This window comes from Orbicella faveolata, unplaced genomic scaffold, assembly GCF_042242905.1.
Source record: "Orbicella faveolata isolate gen_17 unplaced genomic scaffold, um_ofav_v1 contig_46, whole genome shotgun sequence".
NCBI classification, from domain to species: domain Eukaryota; kingdom Metazoa; phylum Cnidaria; class Anthozoa; order Scleractinia; family Merulinidae; genus Orbicella; species Orbicella faveolata.
In genome coordinates this window covers 33,778,947-33,801,160 of record NW_028301576.1, presented here as the reverse complement: position 1 = coordinate 33,801,160, position 22,214 = coordinate 33,778,947, and the positions used below count along the sequence as shown (strand labels likewise).

At 39.1% G+C, this 22,214-nt stretch overlaps 2 protein-coding genes, 1 long non-coding RNA gene and 2 pseudogenes across 3 annotated transcripts; 1 reads left to right on the top strand and 4 right to left on the bottom strand.

Moving 5' to 3' along the window:
• Positions 1-7,119: 7,119 nt before the first annotated feature.
• LOC149099923 (uncharacterized) lies at positions 7,120-9,098 on the bottom strand (annotated as a pseudogene).
• A 1,354-nt stretch (positions 9,099-10,452) lies between these two features.
• On the bottom strand, positions 10,453-11,079 carry LOC149099922 (uncharacterized). The gene has a single exon (XM_089276936.1). The coding sequence runs from the start codon at positions 11,077-11,079 to the stop codon at positions 10,453-10,455; it is 627 nt and encodes a 208-aa protein (XP_089133062.1).
• Positions 11,080-11,953: 874 nt separating this feature from the next.
• LOC149099921 (uncharacterized) lies at positions 11,954-14,253 on the bottom strand. The gene is made up of 4 exons (XM_089278388.1): positions 14,126-14,253; positions 13,628-13,736; positions 12,884-12,987; positions 11,954-12,357 (listed from the first exon to the last, which is right to left on the bottom strand). Exons 1-4 carry the CDS (start codon positions 14,232-14,234, stop codon positions 12,218-12,220), a joined length of 462 nt encoding a protein of 153 aa, XP_089134514.1. The 5' UTR covers positions 14,235-14,253; the 3' UTR covers positions 11,954-12,217.
• On the bottom strand, positions 14,236-15,196 carry LOC149099920 (uncharacterized; annotated as a pseudogene).
• A 2,226-nt stretch (positions 15,197-17,422) lies between these two features.
• On the top strand, positions 17,423-19,847 carry LOC149099919 (uncharacterized). The gene is made up of 3 exons (XR_016203895.1): positions 17,423-17,628; positions 19,212-19,333; positions 19,779-19,847. It is a non-coding gene; the product is annotated as an uncharacterized LOC149099919 (long non-coding RNA).
• The last annotated feature ends 2,367 nt before the right edge of the window (positions 19,848-22,214 follow it).

Here is a 22,214-nt window from a genome sequence, read left to right as displayed (position 1 = left end):
TTTTAAATTTACTTAATAAATGCGAAATAATAATTTTTTCATACGAAAAATCATGGTAGGTCACCTATCTAACTTTCATGATATTAGATCACCAAATTAAACAAGCTTTATTTTGAGACGAGCTCCCCACGTTCTCATTTAATGAACAAGAGCGTTTTGCGTTGTTCTGTGGAGTTAAACATTCCAGAAGATAATCAATGCCTAAGATTCATATTGCTTACTGTTACGACTTTTGGAAATGTTAAAGTATCACAGAAAGAATCCTCTTGTTGGCTGTCACTCTTGGGGAAACCGATTCTGCATGACATGTTGAGTTGGTGGTTGTGCCAGAGCAGGTACCCCGTACAATCTGTTCGAGCCATGTTTATCGTAACAAGCTTGGAGTGTGTAGTAAGAAAGACCAGCATCTGCCATCTTCTGGATCATGCTCATCGAAAGCGATTCTTTCCAGCCTCGGTCAGTAGAATAAAGCTTTCTGTCGTACGACTAGATGGTATCTTGTCACTGTTCCAAGAAGTGGCTTGGTCAAAGGCATTATTTGGCAATGTACATTGGCTGTGACTAACCAGTGTCTCGTTTGGAACTAGCAGTGGAGCGGTAAAGTGGATTTTTCTGAGGGCTTTGACATCTTCCAAAGCATCATGAGCATCAAACTTGTTAGAAAACAGGGTCACATAAACATTGCCCAACTTGTTAGTTGCAGCCTGCAAAGGGCTGTTTGGGTTATCTTGCAGGACCTTGGGTATCAGCAGACTATTGCCAAACAACACTTTCATTTCGTTAAGATCACTTGTAAAGGTAGGGCCTCCATTAAGGAGAAGTCTTGGTGTATCAAAAGCAGAAGCATTGTGACCTAAAAGGATCAAGTAATCAACGGAACTTGAAGAACAAACATCTGAAAATTGCGTGAACGAATGAAGGCAGGTTTGTAAAGGCTTGTCTGGGACAGGGTTTCCAGCTTTGCATAAAACTCTTTGATCCCCAGAAAATCTCACAGTGATGTTGTGAGCAGCAGTTGCAGTAGTTTGTCATACAGCATTCAAGACAAATGTATTAGGAGAATGAGTGTTGTCCGTCGTCTGTAATCATGGAGAGTTGGAGCAGTTCAGTTCTTCTTGTTGTTGAACTTGTTTCAATATCAAATAAAACAAATTTGTATGTGTTTTTGAGGATCAAAGAGTATTTTCTTGCATAGAGGCCCAACTGAAGAAAAGAGCAGTTGTTCACATTTCTTTAGCTCAGTTTTACAAGTGTTTTTGTTTACCTTCTATAGAATTTTGTAGCTGTTGTTTTGTGTACAGGCCTCCAGGACCAGGTTGAGACCAATATTTTGTTCATAGCTAAGTCCTTCCCTGTTTTTGTCTCTGACCACTTATTGAAACCTGTTTAAACGAAGCTTCCTTCTCCTAATTTTGTACTTTTTGTGGATTTCCATTATTTGTCAGCTGAAACCTTCTGATCTTTTTTTTGTTGGTAGCTTGTGCAGTGGGACCCAGGGTCATGAGGAGCCGCATAGAGTATTTTTTGGCTCGCCGCTTGAAGCCATAGTTGCTACAGACGCTAACATTGATCTAATTAAATGTTTCAAAATATAATTAATTGATTTCATTGTTTAAGCCAATCGTAGAGCGTAGAGAAACTTGATATTGATTGCCATTGTCAACGCTCTTGCAGTTGGAGTTTGGTTTGAGCCAAAAATATACGTCCGGCATTTGAAGTTTTTGACTCGTGCGGCGATAGAAGCCAGAGCTGAAAATAAAAGAATGGATGTCATACAATACAAAAGAAAAAAATCAACTCATTGAAGTACACACTTCTCGATTTTATTTAATAATAATTTAGCGAAGCGCTTTGCGAATTGAAGCGAGAACAAGCCGGCAAATGTTCGAAAAAATGAAAAACCCTTCATTGTTGTTTTTATATACAGCATATCAATCTCGCGGAGCTCGCTATTTATTGGTTACGATAAACCCAAAACTGCCGCCCAAGTATTCACTCATCCATTTCGTCACACAAAATATTGCGTAAAAGTGTTTTCATGTTTCTCCCCAGTTCCGACATTTACATTCAATATTTCTGAGTCAAATACTGCTTGAAAAACGCCACAAAACCGGCAATAAAAGCCAAATGACGACATAGGAGATGCACAAGATGTTGAAAATGGCGTTTTCACCTTGTGGCGTGCTAAAAAAATTATAACAAAACAGTTCAGCCGTTTGGAGAGTAATCGCAAATTCTTTCCAAACTGGTTAATTAAACATTTAACTGTTTTCCATCTCCTCTACTCGCCAAAGCGCGGTAATAATTAGAAATTACAATCGTTTGCGATTGTGCGAGAAATCAAGAGAAATGTTGCGCATTTTCCCTCAGGAACAGAAAATTCCTTAACAATTGATTAACTGATAGAGTAACAGTGCACTTGCTGACCATGTTTTTCTATTTAACAATAAAGCACTCATAAATAGACGGAAACCGTGTATGTTCCCCTTTCTGTTCAGTTGTCAGTACTTGAACCCAACCTTGTGAGTAGGAGAGTGAAGAGTCAAATGAGTCTGAGTCAATGTTTCCATCACCCTTATTCAGAACATGTGTAACATGCTTTATTCAGGCTAACCTGAGCAATATTTGAGCTAACTGGAGTCGAGTTGCCCCAAGCGAGAAACTCGCGGGACCGTGAAAACCACGCAGGATACAAGATGTGGCTTTCAGGATTAAGCGAACGCCTGAATTCAACTTTCCATCCGCATTTACCAGGTAAAATTAAAAACCACGAATAATATTATTACCATCGCTGCAGTTTAAGCTAGGTTTCAAGCCAGGCATTGTATTCATAGCAATATACGTGAACAATTTGAGTTGCGAGCATCTGCACAAACAGTAGGGCCATTAAATTCATTAATCCAAGACTCCAAAAGTTTAAGGTTATGATTATCACAACCTTTCTCAAGTCCTATGTACCCGTAACATGCATTTTTAGTGAACTCAGAGAGAAAACACAACTGCTAAGGTGGTAAAATGTCTTTGTGTGACAAGAGTGACAGTTGTGGTGTGTGCTGTTCGAGGTATTTATAATTTAGAGGCCCATTTAACTTTTGAGGGGAGGGGGGGAGGTGGGTGATTTCTGGGCAGCAAGAAATTTTTTCCTAGAATCCAGGGTGGCAGGATATTTCTTCCCCTTGTCAGTACTCAGTGCTCCACGACATCATGGCATTATTGAACAGGCTTGTAAACTAAAAAAGAGAACTCTTGATGAGAATGGTAAATAAACGTGTTTTGTTTCGTGTTGTTGTTGTTGAAGATGATTTAACAATGCCATGGCATCTTACTCACACAATCACGGGTGTGCCACCTAGTGTTTCTGTTGCATTGTTAAAAAGCACTTAGAAGTTCTAGACACCATGGCATTATCAAAGACCCACAAGTTCCGACTGAAAAAATAAGCCCTTTTATTAGAATGAAGGTGATTTCATAATGCCTTGGCGTCTAACTCACAGAGTCACAGGCATGCCACCTAGTGTTTCTGTTGCATTATCAAAAAGCACTTAGGAGTTCTAGATACCATGGTATTATCAAAGACCCACAAGTTCAGACTGAAAAAATAAACCCTTTATCAGAATCAAGGTGATTTCATAATGCCATGGCGTCTAACTCACAGTGTCACGGGCGTGCCACCTAGTGTTTCTGTTGCATTATCAAAAAGCACTTAGGAGTTCTAGACACCATGGTATTATCAAAGACCCACAAGTTCAGACTGAAAAAATAAACCCTTTATCGGAATCAAGGTGATTTCATAATGCCATGGCGTCTAACTCACAGAGTCACGGGCGTGCCACCTAGTGTTTCTGTTGCATTATCAAAAAGCACTTAGGAGTTCTAGACACCATGGCATTATCAAAGACCCACAAGTTCAGACTGAAAAAATCAACCCTTTATTAGAATCAAGGTGATTTCATAATGCCATGGTGTCTAACTCAGAGTCACGGGTGTGCCACCTAGTGTTTCTGTTGCATCGTCAAAAAGTACTTAGTGGCATTAGAAAATCCTCCTCACTCAAACCAAATAAATTTCTACCAGCCCATCGTTGATCATAACTTTGGTTGTATGTGGTGGCTCCTAAAGAAGCCGTTTTGTCTGTTACCTGCAGAGTGCAATGTCAAATGCTTGACCTACAGGATTTTTATTTCATTTTTTAATTTTTTTTTCCGCGGGGGCTCCTAAAAGAACCTTCTCTGTCTTGTCTTCTTGTCACTGAACCTTCTCTGTTTTGTCTTCTTGTCACGTAACCTTTTCTGTTTTGTCTTCCTTGAACTGACGTTCAGTACCAGAACTTCCTGGAAAAAAAATGAAAAAAATAATATATTATAATTTTTTTGCCTTACAATGATTTAAACTTTCAATGCATGTTGAGAAGTGGTAAAAATTACTGTGACTACAAAACAGGTAAATTTCATGACTGCAATTTGAATTCAAGGGACAGATCTGATTGTCTTACAAACATTTTTTAAACTAGTTTACAAAAATCAGGAAAGGTATGTTTCTTTTTCTCCATGACCTCCCACTCCCATAGCAAAATTAAGTAACACCCCAAAACAAGCCATTTTTAAAATTGCCTTTAGTCTCTAAGGCAAGGCTCTCTCAATATGAAAATACACTTTGGATGAATGGTTAATAATATGTAATACTGTGTAACTGACCTGAACAACAGGCAAAAGAAATGTTGTTTCTACCAGGAGCTGTTTGCTGTCCAGGTCTCAATTTTACCATGATCCAGTCTACTTTGATAGTTCATCATTAAACTCTTGCAGAGAACCAATTTCGTAGGCCAGAAGACCAACACTTTCCCAAATCTGCTCAGTATTGTGCATCTCACAATGCAAAGCACAAAGACAGAGAAGACAAATCCTCATCAAGTAGGCATGTCAGGTCATCTCTCAATCTTTAAAACTAAAAACAGGTAAAAGGATCACTGCCATACATGTAGATCAATCAAAAGCAATTAATCTACAAAAAAAAAACAGGTAAGAGGGAAAGCAAAAGTAAAACCTACTGGTCTTTTAATCGTATCATGTGAAACAAAGCAGACAAAGAAAATATAACACTTGCAGGGCCAGGTTCTCATAATTCTGTGGGTTGAATTTATTGATGGTTCTCATCCTAATGGCCAAAAGGGTACTCTGGTTTAAATCTCTCTCTCCACAAAAATGTGCATTACTAAAATCACAAATAAATCTTTATGTCTCCTTTCCCAGATGCAATTAAATACAACTTAATGAAAAAACTATAGTCAAGTATTTGGTCAACAGCCGAGCTTTGTTTGCAAAGAGCGCCCCCAAAAAATGTAATCCAGATCCAGTGTTGGGATAAATTTTGGCCACACGAGGTGGCCACTTTATTGATTAAATTATACATAGTCAAGTAAAACTAATTAGGAACGATTATTTCATTCGTAAAGCTCTAGCAAAGGTGAGGGCACGAGAAAAACGGCAGGCCCACGATAAAATACCCAATACAAAGAAATAAAAAATATACGAGGTGGAGGAAGGGAGGAGGGTTGAACTCGCAGAGTGTTAGGTCTGGAGACAAAGAGGACGAACTCGAGGAACACGCATCATCTTATAGGTCTCAATGGAAACGAGGCTATGTACTTTTCCGTCTCAACTCGTGACTATTGCCAAATAATCAATCTATTGTTAGTTAGGTCATCAGATAGTCTCGTGACTATTACTCAATCCTTTTGTTACGTTGCACAAATTACACTCCATCCCCCTCCGGTTGAACCCTGCTCACTGCCATTCCTCCCTAGCTTACCTTAGTTGTTAAACTGTGATAGTTACATTTAATAATTAATAAAAGTGGGTAGGAGTCATAAACACTTTTATTTGGCGGCAAATAAATTCATTTATGTCTCCTTTCCCAGATGCAATTAAATACAACTTAATGAAAAAACTATAGTCAAGTATTTGGTCAACAGCCGAGCTTTGTTTGCAAAGAGCGCCCCCAAAAATGTAATCCAGATCCAGTGTTGGGATAAATTTTGGCCACACGAGGTGGCTGCTTTATTGATTAAATTATACATAGTCAAATAAAACTAATTAGGAATGATTATTTCGTTCGTAAAGCTCTAGCAAAGGTGAGGGCACGAGAAAAACGGCCAGAAGCCTCCAGAAGGGAGGCCCGCCCCACCCGAGGACTGGTGACCAAATAATGATTGACGTGATTGTATATAAACAGCAAATAACCACGTCACCTGCGTGTGGACTAAACTTGTAAAGAAACTACCTTGGTCGATAGGCTAGGTGTACGAATATACTGGAGAAAGGCGTTAGATTTCCACCTTCCTAACTGGCGGATCTGTGTGTCGGTAAAACCTTTGGCCGCAGCCCAAGTGGCTGCTCCTATTCGAAAACTGTGCGATTTGTACAAAGCAGGATCGAGCTTACAAAAGCGAAGTGCCCTATTGAGTTGCTCCACAAAAAAGTTTCTTTCAATGGGCGCCCCGTCTGGCCAACAAAACAAAGGACCGCGGGCGGTTCCTCTAGTAGATATGAAATCTAATATAGTTCTCACTGGACAACATAAGTCTTCTTTATAGATATAAATAACAAAGGGGGGCCCGGTATCACTATGTTTGTACTTAGAAATTGTGAGCTGCAGGGCCGTGACCTGCCCTAGGCGGTTGAGTAACTGCTCCAGCTGCGGAAGCATGATAAGATTACTGTGATTGCTACTGTTAACTGTGATCTCGCCAATACACAAAAATGCAAAAAAGGCTAAAGAGCACATGGCTGATAACATATGCAATTGATACGCTGACTCCGTTGTGTGCTCAAAAGAGGCAATGAGTCGCGTTAATATCGGTAATGTAATTGGAAGACGCACATCGTGCGACGGAGCTAACTTGCGATAACCCTTGAGAAGTTGTCTAATGATTGCAGTTTCTGTTGGATCATTGACTCCTGCTAGCTTGTGAGCATAGCCAATAGCTGATAAATAACTAGTGACAGTTGAGCAAGCGTAATTAAGTGAATAAAGGTGTGACACATATAGTGCTACAACAGCTGGTGTTAAAGGTAAAACTAATGTTGTGACACCTAAAAAAGATTGTGCCCAATCTGTAAATAGTTTCCATGATCGTTTGTATACTTCAGTAGAACCCTTATTTAAGCTAGCAGCTAAAAGCGTTGTAGTTATAGAGGCCAACTCTCCAGAAGAAGAGGCACTGGAACAAGCGTCGGTTCGCGATCCATGCCCTGGCCAAGGGACTTGAATTTCGTGACCTGTAAGCGCGATAGAGCATCAGCTTTGACATTGAGCACCCCAGGCACGTGAATAGCCCGAAATAGAATATTATGCTTTAAACATTGCAAAACAAGTGCCTGCAAGAGAGCTAATAGCTTTTTATCTTTGGTTGTTTTCTTATTAATTACTTCTACTAAGCCTTGATTATCGGTGTGAAACAAAATACACTTATTTTCTAGTTTTGATGCCCATATGGAAATGCTTACAACGATAGGAAACATTTCTAGAATTATTATATTTGTACCTATCCAGCGATCGGGCCATTTACCGTAAAACCAGTGCGAGCCAAAAACTGCACCGTAACCTAACAAGCCTGCTGCATCGGTGTAAAGATGCAGTTTTGTAGATGAAAGCCAAACAATCTAAAAAGAAGGATCTGCCATTGTAGGCTTCTAGAAAAGTAAGCCATAATTGAAGATCAGATATGGTTTCACGATTTAGACGTATAAAATAACGGGGGCGTTTAATCCCCACCGTTAAATTAATTAGACGGCGCACAAATGTTCGGCCGGGTACGATAACAGAACAAGTAAAATTAAGAAGACCGATTAAAGATTGTAATTCCTTCAAAGTCACTTTTTTCCTAGTTATAAAATCTTGAATAAGAGTACGGCATTTAGTAAGCTTGTCACTAGGAAGTCGAGCTTCCATTAGTGTTGTGTCTAGTAGGTAGGTAGGTAGGTAGGTAAAACTTTATTTATGCAGGGTGGCCCATTCAGCACAGTGGCTGGTATCCAGAGGGGCCCTGCTAAATACAATTTCTAAAAATATAAAATGTCTAATAGTTTAAAATAGTTCAATGCCCGCGAAGGACAAAACACAGCTAGGCCCCACTGTTTTCTCAGGCGCCATTGGCACACCAAGTTCATCACATGTCCAAAGGAAAGCTTTTAACTCATTATCACAGGATGAAATAGAATTGCTAACGATAAGAAAGTCATCTAAAAGATGCAAAATGCCTGGTATCTGCAATTTATTACAGGCTATCCATTCTAGAGCGGAGCTAAAAAACTCGAAAATTTTACAAGAACTCGAGAGCCCCATGGCAAGATTCCTGTCAACATAAAATTTATCCCGCCAACAAATACCCAGCAGGTTGTAATCCGAGGGACTGACCGGAATAAGACGAAATGCGTTTTTTATATCAGTTTTAGCAAGCGCACAGCCCCTGCCTGTGCGCCTTACTAATCTAATCGCATCGTCAATATTAGCATAATGAACACTGGATGCAATTTTTGGAATATGTGAATTGATTGAACGCCCCTCTGGGAAAGATAGATGATGAATTAAGCGAAACTCCCCAGGTACTTTTTTAGGAATTAGGCCAAGAGGCGAGATATGAAAAACTGGAAAAGGCTGCCTTTCAAAGGGACCTACTATTCTACCTAGTTTAATCTCATTGGCTAATTTTTCGTCAACGGCACTTGGATTAGCAATCGCAGAGACAAGATTTTTAGATGAAAAATTAATCCGAGGTCCAACATAATCAATAGAAAAACCAAAACGGAAGCCGTCAATTAAGTATTGTCTCGTTCTAAAAGGGTATCTATGGAGGTACGCCTGCAGTTTATCGACTTTGATTGGTGTTGACATTGGATGAGACAGGGCGGGACTGCGTGGCTGGTTTGCCAGGGACAGCTGTTGATGTGGCTGTTCGTGGCATGGTTGTTGATGCTGGATGTGATATTCACTTTGGAAAGGCACATTTGTTGGCGGGATGCTGAGATCCACATTTAAAACATTCGTGGCTGAAATTGCAGCCGGAACATTTTTCCCCCCTGTGAAATTTCCAGCAGTAGCCGGACAGAAAGGGCGATTTTAAATTTTTGTTGCATGCGTCCGACGAAGCAACAGGAGCCGCTTTTGGCATGTGGTGCGCCTGCAACCACAGTTCCCAATGAATCTGGTCCCAGGGGAAAAGTGTTTTTTGCCTCAAAAAACGGAAATTTTCATCATAATAACGCCAATGAGCGTTTTTGGCCGCCAGGTCCCGCACTGTCTCACTGTATTTCATTAACGCTGGTGCGTCAATTGGGAATCGCACAGTGTAAATAGCTACAAAAGTTTGAAAGGCGGTGATCCATTGATCAATTGCTATAATCCGTTTTGCTTTTTGAGCGGGCTCGAGACTAATGACCGGCCGAGCGTTGGACTGCGTAGTTTGAACAACGAAATTATACTTATGATCACTCGGAGATATTCTGTGTAAGAGCGTCCCTAAATCAATGTATTCATTCGCCCAAATTTTAGATTGAATCTTTTCCGAAATTCTAGAGGCAAGAGGGACACCAATTTGGGTGTGAAGTATTTGAGGGCGGTCATTAGCCTCGGCCATGTGTTGCATTACTAAAGAATTAGAACCAATAGAATTATTGCTATCTATTAGTGGTGGATTGTTCTCACCAGTAATGTCCTGAATCACAGCTGCGACTGACTCCTGTACAGAAACAGCTGGATTAGCGTCCTCCTTTTGGTTTCCTTGCGTGTCTTTGATAATTCCTGCAACTTTGAGGCCTTCAACAACGGCGCCGGAGACAATGGCAGCAATATCCAACTGGGTATTGGCTTTACTGGTGCCTTCACGATCACTGGTGATGGGACGACGCACCGGTGGGCTGGGGTGATCGCTCCCAACCCTTGAAACCTCGGCTGGCGAACCCGTCTTTGCACGTTTTGATGTAGGCGCACCTTTCGCTTGTTTTGCCGATTTGGCAGCACGTTTGCGGGGGTGTACCCCAGGAACTGAAGGCACAGCGGGAGCAACACGGGCTTTTCCACGGGTCATCATATTGTCTGGTAGAAAAAAAAAAAAAAAAACGGCTAGAAGAAAAAGGTGTATAGAATAAAGGAAAGTAAATGAATGTCGGTATTAGAAGACTGTGTAATCACAGGTAAGGCAATCTGAGCATTGTACAACTAAAACCCAGCAGGTCCGTATGCCCCAAAAGTAAATATCTGAAGAAGTGCACTGAAGCACCCAAGGTGAATTTCGCAATACAATAACAATGGCCACATGTTTGGCAAATCCCAAAATGGGAGCTGCCGCTAGGAACATGTTAAATGGCCACAAAAGCTGAGAACATATGGTCTCAAAAAGATAAATATGTACACACGTACTTACAAAACAACAGGGTTGTGTGAAATGGACCTAATTTAAGCTGGTGGCGTGCCTGTTTGGCCCGCCGCGCCGTTGATGGCAGCGCGTTTAAGTGCGTATAAAATGGCACCCCGGTAACTCCGATATAGAGCGTATTGCCCCCGGTTATTTAGGTGAACACCATCCTTCAAGAGGACTGAAATGTTTGGCTTTCGAAGCCCCTTGTGGTGCCAAAATTCGGTGAATGGTATCGCCTCCCGAACCACGTCAAGGTACTGGTTAAGCAAGGCCACACGATCATTGTATGAAGGGTTGTCGCATGGACAAGCAGAACGGGCAATTGTTTGACAAACCACAATAAATCTGACGTTGAAGTGAGCATGTAAATGCTGCACCAGGGTCTCTATTTTTGAACCAACAATCTCAGGTTTGGCGTCCCGAGGGCAAAGGTCGTTGGAACCAATTTCCAAGATTACAATATCGGGTTGTACTTTCCTAACCCTTTGAAGCTCGAATACATTTATTTTGTCCACTGTTCGACCCCCAACTCCTTGAAATGCTAACTGAGCTGACTCCGCTAAGTCTAGATTATTTTTAACCCTCTTACCCACGCCCTGGGCGATGAATGCCGCGAAACGACGGACGAAGGAGTGACCCAGGATAAGAACTTTGGGTTTAGGCATGATAGCTACTAAAACAAGAGAATATACTCAACTCTGATTCAGCAAAGAGAGAAGATCAGAAATATTTCAGGAACAGGCGTGTCAAATGCAGACGTTGAACTCGCAGAGTGTTAGGTCTGGAGACAAAGAGGACGAACTCGAGGAACACGCATCATCTTATAGGTCATAATGGAAACGAGGCTATGTACTTTTCCGTCTCAACTCATGACTATTGCCAAATAATCAATCTATTGTTAGTTAGGTCATCAGATAGTCTCGTGACTATTACTCAATCCTTTTGTTATGTTGCACAAATTACACTCCATCCCCCTCCGGTTGAACCCTGCTCACTGCCATTCCTCCCTAGCTTACCTTAGTTGTTAAACTGTGATAGTTACATTTAATAATTAATAAAAGTGGGTAGGAGTCATAAACACTTTTATTTGGCGGCAAATAAATTCATTTACAGTGAATAAGAGAACTAATCTGTGGATTTCCACCACAAATCACATTGTATCTTTTTATTGTAATAGTTACCTGCCGATGTTTGCTTTCACTTGAAGGAAATGCTCAAGACAAACCTCATGCCTTCCTAAATCACAATCACAAGCCTAGGAAATAATGTAAACATTGTTAATAGCATTAATCAGAATTGCACAGAGCTGTCATTACCTTTGATGCAGTAAGGCTACACAAAAAAAGGAGGTGGCCAAATACTCAAGATAGCATTCATTGGCTGTTGCCTTTTAGTCATTTTCATACTTTGAAAAGCCAGCAATCTTCATTGCAGTAGTCAGTCATAATAGCTGGTTGTCGGTTACCTATCATGGTAGCTGCATGGAAATGCTAATGTATGTAGTCACAGTAGTGACTACTCAGGGTCTGGCTTTTAGTCAGAATTAAACGGTGGACATATTGAATGCATGTTTAACTCAACCATACAATTTTAAGAGATTAGGTGCATTGTCTACAAATTTGCTCACAAATTGGGATGCACAGACATCCCTGAGGCTAAAAGCATGATCTACATGTAGTCATCACCTGAGTTGTTGCATAATAAATGCCAAAAGCATGCTCAAAAGATTTATTGTTTTGGGATTTCCACTTGCCAACTATCAGTTTTGCATATTTATTAAACAATAATATTATATTGCCTGTTTTATAAATGGTAAATTAACCTTAACCTTAATGCCATACAAAAAATGCAAAACTCAACAGCTAGCCCTTGCCCTCCAAGGATGAAGTCTCCATCCTCCAGTCTTGCCAGTATTAGCAGCAAACCCTTGTAGTCTAGAGTTACTATAAAATAAATTAAACATTATTCTTATTTTTAAAATTTTTTAAGCTCTTTTTCCTCATAAGAATTCAAATTACAGTGTTTTTATCCTGCCAAACAAACACAAGACTGTTCCCTAAGACAGTTTGCAAAGAAACCAAAGGCTTCAAAAGTCAGAATTTAATTAGGAGCCAAGGTACAAATCAGTTCCTCAAGTGCCCTGGGCTACTTACTGTTCTTCTTTTGCACTCATTAATTTCACATTATTTTTGTTTTTACTGTTTATATGTCCCACAAGATGGCTATAATCAACTTTTACCTTTACTGAATAGCACTGACAGCAGCAATTTTCTTACATTCACATCTATTTCACATAATCATGGACATGCCACATGCCTAACATCAATTTTGTTGTCAGTTGACCTTACACCTGTAATTGTCTTTGAATTAGCAATTGGGAGAAATTTCAGTAACACGGTCATGTTATCAACTTAAAATTATTGACATCCGACATGGTTGCAAACTACAAAATAACTAAACAATACGTACCTTTGAATCGCACATGATAGTGCTTGCCATCAACCCAAATCCCATTTCTTTTAATTTCCTCAATGCGTTTGTTGAGATTAACAAAAAGGTTTCTCAGGTCTTTCCTTGAAAATAGATATCAAAAAGGCATCAAGTTTAATTTAAAATAAAAAGGGTATGCATAAGGCTTTGTAATCATTTACTGAGGATAAGTTTCGACTCACACCTATTGGTTATCAATACAAAAACTAAAACTGTCTAAAACTCATGCTCAGATTGGACATCTAAGCTTTTCAGTTCACTAGAATGGACTTACAGCAGCAATTGAGATTGTTTTTGCTCTTTCAGGAAGGAATAGAAGGTTTTTTCTAACTTTGTGTTTTATGTCACAATTCACCGAGTTAACTCCACCAGTAGTTTATTCTAAGCTGTTTAGTCACAGGAATGTTATCTGGATCGGAAACACTGTGGTAGATGTCAAAGTTTTCAACTATTATTTAGCTTACTACCAGTAATTACTGTAATGTACATTCAGGCAGAAGTCCAGAAGTTAGTATCTCTTTTGGTCATGGGTCTGTACTCTGATAGTGACAGAAATGTCACAAAATGCGATAAGAATGAAGATATATGCCGCTTGGCAGGTATTCCTTTGTTCAAATAATATTTTTGCATCATCTGTGCATTATTAGAGTATGGTTCCATAGCCAAATGAAATCTATTTGTTAAATAGATAAGATATCAACAAATCAATGATTACTGACAAACCTCTTTTCTTCACAGTTGGCTATAGCCAGAGGATAGACAGATTTGGCACTTTGAGAAGATCGATGTTTTGTATCAAGGGGAACAACACCAACTGTCACTTGATCCTTACCTAAAATATAAAAAAGTATTTTACATAAATAAATTCTTGAAAGAACACTGAATGCTGGCATAATAAAAGTAGTATGGCATCAACGTCAACTATATCTAGAGGAGGAACAATTTAATGGCCATAGCATTTTTGTATTAATTTTTGTGAAACACACGGGAAATTGTAGGGAGAATAATGACATGAGAAATCATGCATGGGAAAAATGGAGAATAAATTCTGCACATTAATCAAAGGGGTAGAAAGAAAAACTATATGACACCAAAATTTTTGCTGAGTGGATCCCCTCCCCCCATCAAAAAAAGGGCATCCCTACAATTTCGACAAAGGAAAGCAAAGGACAAAGAACAGTAAAGGCAATAAATAAGCTTACAAGGCTGAGTACAACTTACCCCTGTCCGTCCTAATTTTGTCAGGTTTGTCAAGTCTTGCCAGGCACAGTCCAAAATCCTCGACTTCAGTTTGAAGAACAAACATATCCAATCTGGGACTTTCATACATTTCACTCTCTCGTCCCAAGCCTCTTCTGAGATAAGTTTTGAGAAAGCTACTCGAAAACCTTTCTCATGGGGAAAGGAATCGAAAACACTCCTAAAAACTTCCCACGCATCGTGGCCAGCTTTTCCTGAAAGAGAACAGCACTCTCCAAGTACAGTGCTAAACGATTCCCCATTCTTTTCACACACTTTTGCCGTCTCGTTCATCACATTCACTGCTGTCTCCTGTATTTTTTTTTCTTGAAGGCAGGGGAAAGGTCTTCATTGGCTTTGAGTTCCTTCAGGGTCCTCAGCCTCTTCACGGATTTCGGCAAGACGTCTTGTTTGAATTCGTTTTCGGGAAATGTCGCGCTTTTTGGTTTTGGCGACACGTCTTGTTGGAATTGGTTTTCAGGAAATGGCGCGCTTTTTGGTTTTGGCGGGCTCGGTGTACTCGGTGGAGCTGGCAGAAAACATGCAGACATATTACCGGTAAACGCGTTGATCCACGACACGATCATTTGGAAGTCTTCGGAATGGCTAAACGACAGTTCGTCCAGCAACTTTTGGCGGAGGATTCCAAGCACCAGGCCAAAGGCTGAGGCGATGTACACCTTTTCTGTTCGTCGACCGTCGGCTGAGAACCAACCACGGAGGCGGGAACTTCATTGTCTCCGAGAAGATCATCAAACTCTATTTGATGGTATTTGTCAGGAAATACCCGAGCATGACCAAATGAACAAAACCTGGAAGGTTTTCCACTGCACAAAGCCGAATTTAGCACAAACCACGACTTCTTTGGATCCAACGAAGCAGACAATACTCTCTAACTCCATGCTCTCCAGAAGCCACTGACAATGTTTCTGTTGATAAATCCCACTGTATATATCCAAACGTGGTGCCACTTTACGATAACAGTACCATATAAAGTTAAATCCAGTTATGTCCATTGTGGAGCTGGTTGTACTTCTACATGTACAAGCCATATTAACAATAACAAGGTTAATATTTTTTCACCTTTATGCTTGCTCGTGTGTTAAAGGAGTAAACCACATGCCAGAAAATGTGGGCTCCTGAGAAACCAAATGCTCCATCAAGCCAATAAATAGATGCTAACTTACCTTGTTCCACCATCCGGTCGGACAGCGGGAAAATATGGTAAATCTTTCTTTATTCATGGGTCGGTCAACACATGGACGAATATACGGCCGCGAATCAGCTGCGGTCATATCGCTCAGAATAATATTTTGCTTTTTGAGGTGTGAGGAAAACTAACTTGCGATTAAATGCTTTTTTGCTCGCGAAAGCAAGGCTTTCATTCGGAAAAAAGCCTGATCACAAATTAAAACCAGAGGACAATAACAAACTTTGTTGGCTCCCTTTAATTTATTCAAATAGTACCTTCTATTCACGTAAGTTAAAACACAAGCGCTACTTCCCTATTAATTTTTCATTACACTCTTCTTTCGCTCCCTGCGGTCTGAATGCCTGTCAATATATCTTTATTTAGTAGACCAAAGTAGGTAACTGGTACAGTGTCCAGCAGTGAAGAGTTATCTGCCATGAAAGTTGAGAATCGAATTTCTTATTGATTCGACAAAATCTGTCAAGCGGTGACATGTGAATGATACGTTACATTCGTTTGCCAAGGTCTCCAAAGCATCGTATTGCGCGATCCATCAACGCTTGTATTGTAGACCCTGGCCCTGACCCTGACCCTGACCCTGGCCCTGCCCGGCCCCAAGTAGATCAGACATTTCTCTATGTCTAGATTCATATTAATATGATTAATATTCACGTGAATATAATGATACTGCATTAATTGAGAGTAACTTGGAACATACATGTTTAATATTCATGTTAAACATTTCCTTGGGCCTGCAATCAATGCTGAAAGGGGAAGGTCACTCCAAAAACTGTATTTTTTTCCATCGCCAATAAAAAGTTCAGATTGAGTTGAGTTACTCACCGTTGTTTTAGCTTCTGAAGTGGATGCGATCCCAATGAAAAAGAAGTGAAAAGTTCGACACTGGGAGCCACCATTTTGAAAGGATCTTGAAGGCCAGGCTGCATATCTGTGACGTCATTCAGTCTGAATTGGCAGGAAGCTCAAAGGCTAAAGCTCTCCTTTTCTGTTCTAAATTTGTTTATTTAGTTGTCAGCTAAAATGTTGGGCTCCAGGCTGTAAAACCCAAACCAAAAAGGATAGGGAAAGAGGAGTGACTTTCCTTAATCTGCCTGCAAAGAACAAAAAATTGCCAAAGAAGTGGTTCAGACAGCTATGTCGGGATGAGAGATTCATGCCAAAAAACTCAAAAATGTGTATGTGTGCAGGGGCGGGGCAGAAGACTCCTGAAATTTGCGTATCTGGATCATCCACCAAAAAGTGATGTCACATCCGGTTTAAACTGTGCCACGCAGCTCGTTTCACAAAGCGAAAAAATGGCGTTTCGATTGGGGAAGCTTTTCCACTATTTGCAAATCATCAGGTTCATGTCCTTTCATACTGAGTATAGAATGATATTGTAGGTACATTTCTTCGACTTTTTAAGCAGAACTTTCGGCAAAAGAGAACAGTTTAGTATTGTTTTGAAGGAAAATAACGGAGAGCCTTCTGTCATGGAATGGCGGATTTTAGCGGAGCTCCCGCACGCCGAAGGCGTGCGAGCAGAGCCCTATACCTTAGAAATTTTGATAAACCCGTCAAGCCGAGAAAATTTGGTTATGACGTCACCGTACGAGCGAGCGAGCGAAGGCCGTCCGTACAGACTCTGGGGGAGGGGGAGAGGAGCCTCGCGGTAGCGCAAACGGGGGAACCGAGGAATGCCATCTTTTTTTGGCGGGATTTTTAAAGAAAAGAAAACTCATTTCTATTTGCCATATCAACAAATAATAGCGGAGGTTGATCTAACGTTTTTAAGATGGGGTTGCACTGAAGCATAAAACAGAAACGGAATGCAAGAAATTACAGGCAAAGAAGTAGCAAAGAAGTAGCGAAGAAGATCGTGAAAGAGAGCGGGCCAGCGCTGGGGAAGGAGGTGAAACAGTACTGAACACTGCCGTTAATTATAGCGAGTCAAGGACTAGAGAAAGGGGATGAAATAATACGGAACAATGCCGTGAAGCAAAGGTAACGAGGACTATAGAAAGGAGACGAAATACCCAACGACTGTAGAACCGCTCAATTAATTCACGCGTCGAGATAATGTGCAGCCGAGCAAGAAAAGTCACATGATTAAAATCAGGTGACGAACTAGAGAACTGTGTGTTTAGTGTAAAACAGAAAACACAGCAGAAAAAAGTGGTTGATTCGTTGATCTATCGAAAAGATTAGATCAGCTCCGTTCAGTCTTAACAACTTTTGCAGCAAGTTTCTGCCTGGAAGATTTGCACTGGCCGAAGTGAATTGCCAACTTGAGGTAAGCGACGTTTGTTGTGGCGTTTGCTATGGAAATTATGAAGTTGGCTCGGCGAGATAAGCTTATTTTCAGTAGGAATCCTTTTTTAAAGTCTTCCTTATTTGAAGCCATGCTGTGAGGCATTTTGTAAATTACATAGGTTTAATTTCGCTCATAACAATAACACTTGAGTGGTTTTGTGGATCGAGGTTGTAAGTTGCATATTGTAAACAAATCAAGTTTTGTCTCGAGTTTCGTCGTCACGTTTAAAAAAAAAAATCTGTATTTGTAAACACTACCGGGCGAGTTTTGAAGTTTTCTCTGTGTTAATTGGCACAACCGCTTCCTAGACTACAAAAATTTCTTAAACCAAGATAGGTCAACAAACCATTTTAAGCTGAAGCGAACAGGATTTGCTAAATTTACTTTTGACGTACCTATGTGAATATTTACATCTTTTGATTACAAAGTATTTCCTCGTTTTGTTAGTTCAATTTATTCGGTTTGACGAAATGCTTGGGAGGAATTTCCAGGTTAATTTGGTTGAAGACTGGTAAAGCTACCGCCGATAAAATGACTGCAAAGCTAAATTAAGCCGTCGGCAAAAATACACACTGTGATATTCAAATCTATGCTTAAGCGTGAATAATTGTTAAACTTTAACACTGCAAGCTTAAACGAATTTTCTTCATCCTTTCTTTCATTCAGTCATCCTTCATTGAGAAGGGATTTGCTGTTTGATACTCAGCTGTAATGATATGCATATTGTGTTTATAATGTAGATTTCCTCGTTTTATTTTGTTGTTGTCCAGTTAGTTCGGTTTGGTGAAATGCTTGTAGTCGAAATGTCGAGTAGACGATTATGCATGTAAACCCTGTCGGCAAGTAAAGCTCTACTTCGATTTTGATTTGCTATTTCATTTTATTAGTGCCACTGTTTTTGGTTGGGGGTACATGGCCCCTATTTTCCTAATGAGATGTTATTCCCTAGTGTGGTATTTACACTTATGGAAATGTTCCATAACAGTGAGATAGTACTAATTAAAAAAAATGCTAAGAGCTGTGCTCGGTAACTTGAACAGTGAAAATGACATTTACATACGTAGAAAAAATTTAGAGCATAGAAGTCCTTGCCCTGACCATTTCTTGGTAATAAAAATAACTTTTACTTATGTACATTCAAAATTTAGTTGGTGAGAGTGCATTCCTCGCTCCACTCTCTCTCTCTGCTCTCTTTTTCACACTAATTTTTTGATTGACTAACTTATTAACCGAATGTTACTGACTGTTTTCTTTGTTGTGCTTTACTTTTTTGCTCGTCGAAGAAAGTTAACGTTAAAATCTGACATTTGAATGCCTCCTTTGCTAAAGTTAGTCACCATTTAATTGTTATCACTCCCTGTGAATTCATAGAGAATTACCACCTAATGTGGAAGTCCTGCCTTCAAGTGTGGGAAAATGACACCGCAAAAAGTTACAAAAAAAGTTACAATGAAAGTAAAAAGAATTGTGAATGTCGATCATCACTTGGTGTACATTGTACATCATGTAAAGGTATGTGGTGAGTGCCAAAGGCATAACATTTCATGCATTTGCCTTTTCAGGACAAATTATATAACAGTGACATTTTAAAAGATGTGATCAGAAAAATAATGAGTATTGTCCAGGCAGTACCAGTTTATGGACGGCATATGTAGACAGTAAGAGGTGCTGTAAGCATTACCAGGTAATTAAGTTAGTTTTATGCTTATGACTTCTTGTACTTGGATTTTGTGTCATTTCGTCACAAGAATAGGTAATGAAAGATGCATTAGATGATGCAATTTATTTTCAAAGGCAAACTTAAAAGTCTGCCTATGGTGGATACCGGTTGTGTGTAAAGTGAATGTAAAGCAAACACACTGTTAAAGATGTACGTGCATGTTAATATTGAATAATCTAAAATTTCAGCGAGTTTGAAAATATATTATATCTATGACAGTTCTGAGGTGAGGGCTGTTACATGTACATGTAAATGGCTCATGCTCAATTTTTCACTTGTTATGATTTAGCTGCCAATATGTTCTGTAAATTAATTTTAATAGTCATCTGTTGGTGTGCAACGATATACACCAATATATAACCAAATATTGTACAGTGTAAATTAATTAACCAAATTATGCTGTTTTCAGTTGACCAACGCTACTACATGTACATTGTAATGTGATGTTGAAGCGCACAAATTTACAAACATGCCCAGTGTCAACTGGTCAAATGTATGAACTGGCCAGCCAGTCTAGATAACAAAACTTTCTGAAAGTTGGCCTTACCAGGTAAGATATTTCTTAAAGCATATTTTGTAATTAATGATTTCTCAGACATTGCGTGTGAATATCTTCTGTCTGATTTTAGCAGGAGGAGATGCCATACAAAAATGAAGATAGCTAACTGTCTTTGGGGATCAAGTTAGAAAACAAAACTTTTTAACTTTTTACTTGTGTATACTACTTTGGTATTTTTGTGAGATTTCATTTGGTAGAAATTTGGGGACGGAATATATTGTAGCCACTACATTTCAGTCTGATTTTCAGTTATATGTACAACCAAACAGCCTGGATGGCCCTTTGATTGGGACTACATGCACATTGTTGTACTGCAATGTTCCAGTTTCTTGTTTAAAGCAAATTGCACGTGCGCTCAAAAGCAAGTCGCCAAGTTCATAACAGTTATATATGTTTGCTTTGCATCTCAGGACAGAGCCTGCCACTGTGAAAGTTTTGGTGCCATCCCCCTAGCATTTGATTCACTACTGTAGACACTCAGTAAACAACTAGCAATGAAGGACACTGTATATCAATGAAAGGAATGTCGTCTGTTGGTTATAAATTATAATTGATATGTCTTTGTATGTTCAGTGGTGTTCAAGTAGCAGCGATATACATTATGATTACATCCCTGTTCCTGTCAGTCAATATACGAACAGTGTACACATGGGCAACCTGGATTAAAACTGCAAAGATTTTCAAAGCAACCATGGCCAGGTGAGATATTTCTAAAGAAATATAAATTGAAGGTCCTTATGATTGCTTATAGGGATTGATTTTTATTGTAAACAATATTTTACTGAGTGTATTTTTCTTGTGTACTAATTGTTATAGAACACAGAACCGCTGTCATAACAGAGATATTAATGTGTGAAAAGTTCCATAAAAAAATGCACTGGGAGCAAATTAAATCATCATAGATGCAGCTTCTGAGAGATCCCCAATATTAATGGAATATACATTGTACATACATGTAAAAGAGTTCAATAATTTATTACTTAAGATTGTAATGCTTTGTTTGGTTTCTCTATATTCACAGACAACTTGATGCCATAATAATTTCTGCACAAAGTTCATTGAACAAACTGACTTGGAAGTCGAGTTCTGCAACCTATACTGCATACAGCTGTAGCTGCAACATTGTGACAGACAAACTGTATTACATTATTAAGAAACACCTATGATACATGTATTAACTAATTATTTAAAGTGTCTGTTAAATTAATCAGTTTTTCTTGGAGACAATTTACTCATCATGTCATGGTTTATTCAAATAATTGCTTTTTTGGCTTAAAAATGATATTTATTGTGCTTGGTTTATGTTGCTCTTAAATCAATTTTGTGATAACTGGCATTGGGCATGGCATAAATTAATATTTCGCCAACACGAAATGGAGAACTGGGTCTTAAGCAAAGTTGCAGGATTAGTATTTTTGTAGAAAGAAAGAGTTGAGAAATTTGTGACATTCTACTGACAGCCTTGCCATTCGCAACGTCCAGTAAGGTTAATTTGTTCCCTAGTGTTGTGCAAATAGTGTTCTCTAATTTATAAATTATTTCAATCAGTTGTTTAAATGATTGCCTTATAACCCCATCTCCAGCTTTGGTGCATGCAGGATATTGATGTATTGTTTATCCATTTTGCTATAAATTATCTTTAATTGATGTGTCAATCTAAACATATCTTTGATATGCTGGCTTTTTCTGACAAATGTACCTATGCCTCATAATCTTTGAGTGCGTTTGGTTGTGTAGTGCAGACAAAATACACGTACATAATATAACTTACTTATAGCTTACATGTACTTATAATTCTTGGTATAATTTAATCATTATGAGCAAAATTAATTAATGGAACCCAATAACAGCTCCTGTAGTCCACAATCTCAGTCGAGAAAAAGAACAAATCACATTGGAATTGAATAGTAAAATTATTATCAGAAGCCTATGCAAGTATTCATGATCAGCAACAAAATATCATATTTATCGTTCATGCCAGAGTGATTTTGCTTATACTTTAAGAGATGGTGCAAACCCTTTTAGCAGGAGGAGATGCCATACAAAAATGAAGATAGCTAACTGTCTTTGGGGATCAAGTTAGAAAACAAAACTTTTTAACTTTTTACATGTGTATACTACTTTGGTATTTTTGTGAGATTTCATTTGGTAGAAATTTGGGGACTGAATATATTGTAGCCACTACATTTCAGTCATACCCCATAACAACAAAACATGTGTAAATAAACTTCTTTTGTGCAGGAGTCCCAATTGTTAACTAAGAAAGAATATAATGATTAATAACAA

Bases quoted from the DNA above. Each gene is read 5' to 3' on its own strand.
- LOC149099922 (XM_089276936.1), bottom strand. From the start codon at position 11,079: ATGCCTAAACCCAAAGTTCTTATCCTGGGTCACTCCTTCGTCCGTCGT.
- LOC149099921 (XM_089278388.1), bottom strand. From the start codon at position 14,234: ATGTATGAAAGTCCCAGATTGGATATGTTTGTTCTTCAAACTGAAGTC. The intron at 13,737-14,125 runs GTAAGTTGTACT...TTTATATTTTAG, and splicing joins CAAAATTAGGACGGACAGGG to GTAAGGATCAAGTGACAGTT. The intron at 12,358-12,883 runs GTACGTATTGTT...TTTATTTTATAG, and splicing joins CTATCATGTGCGATTCAAAG to TAACTCTAGACTACAAGGGT.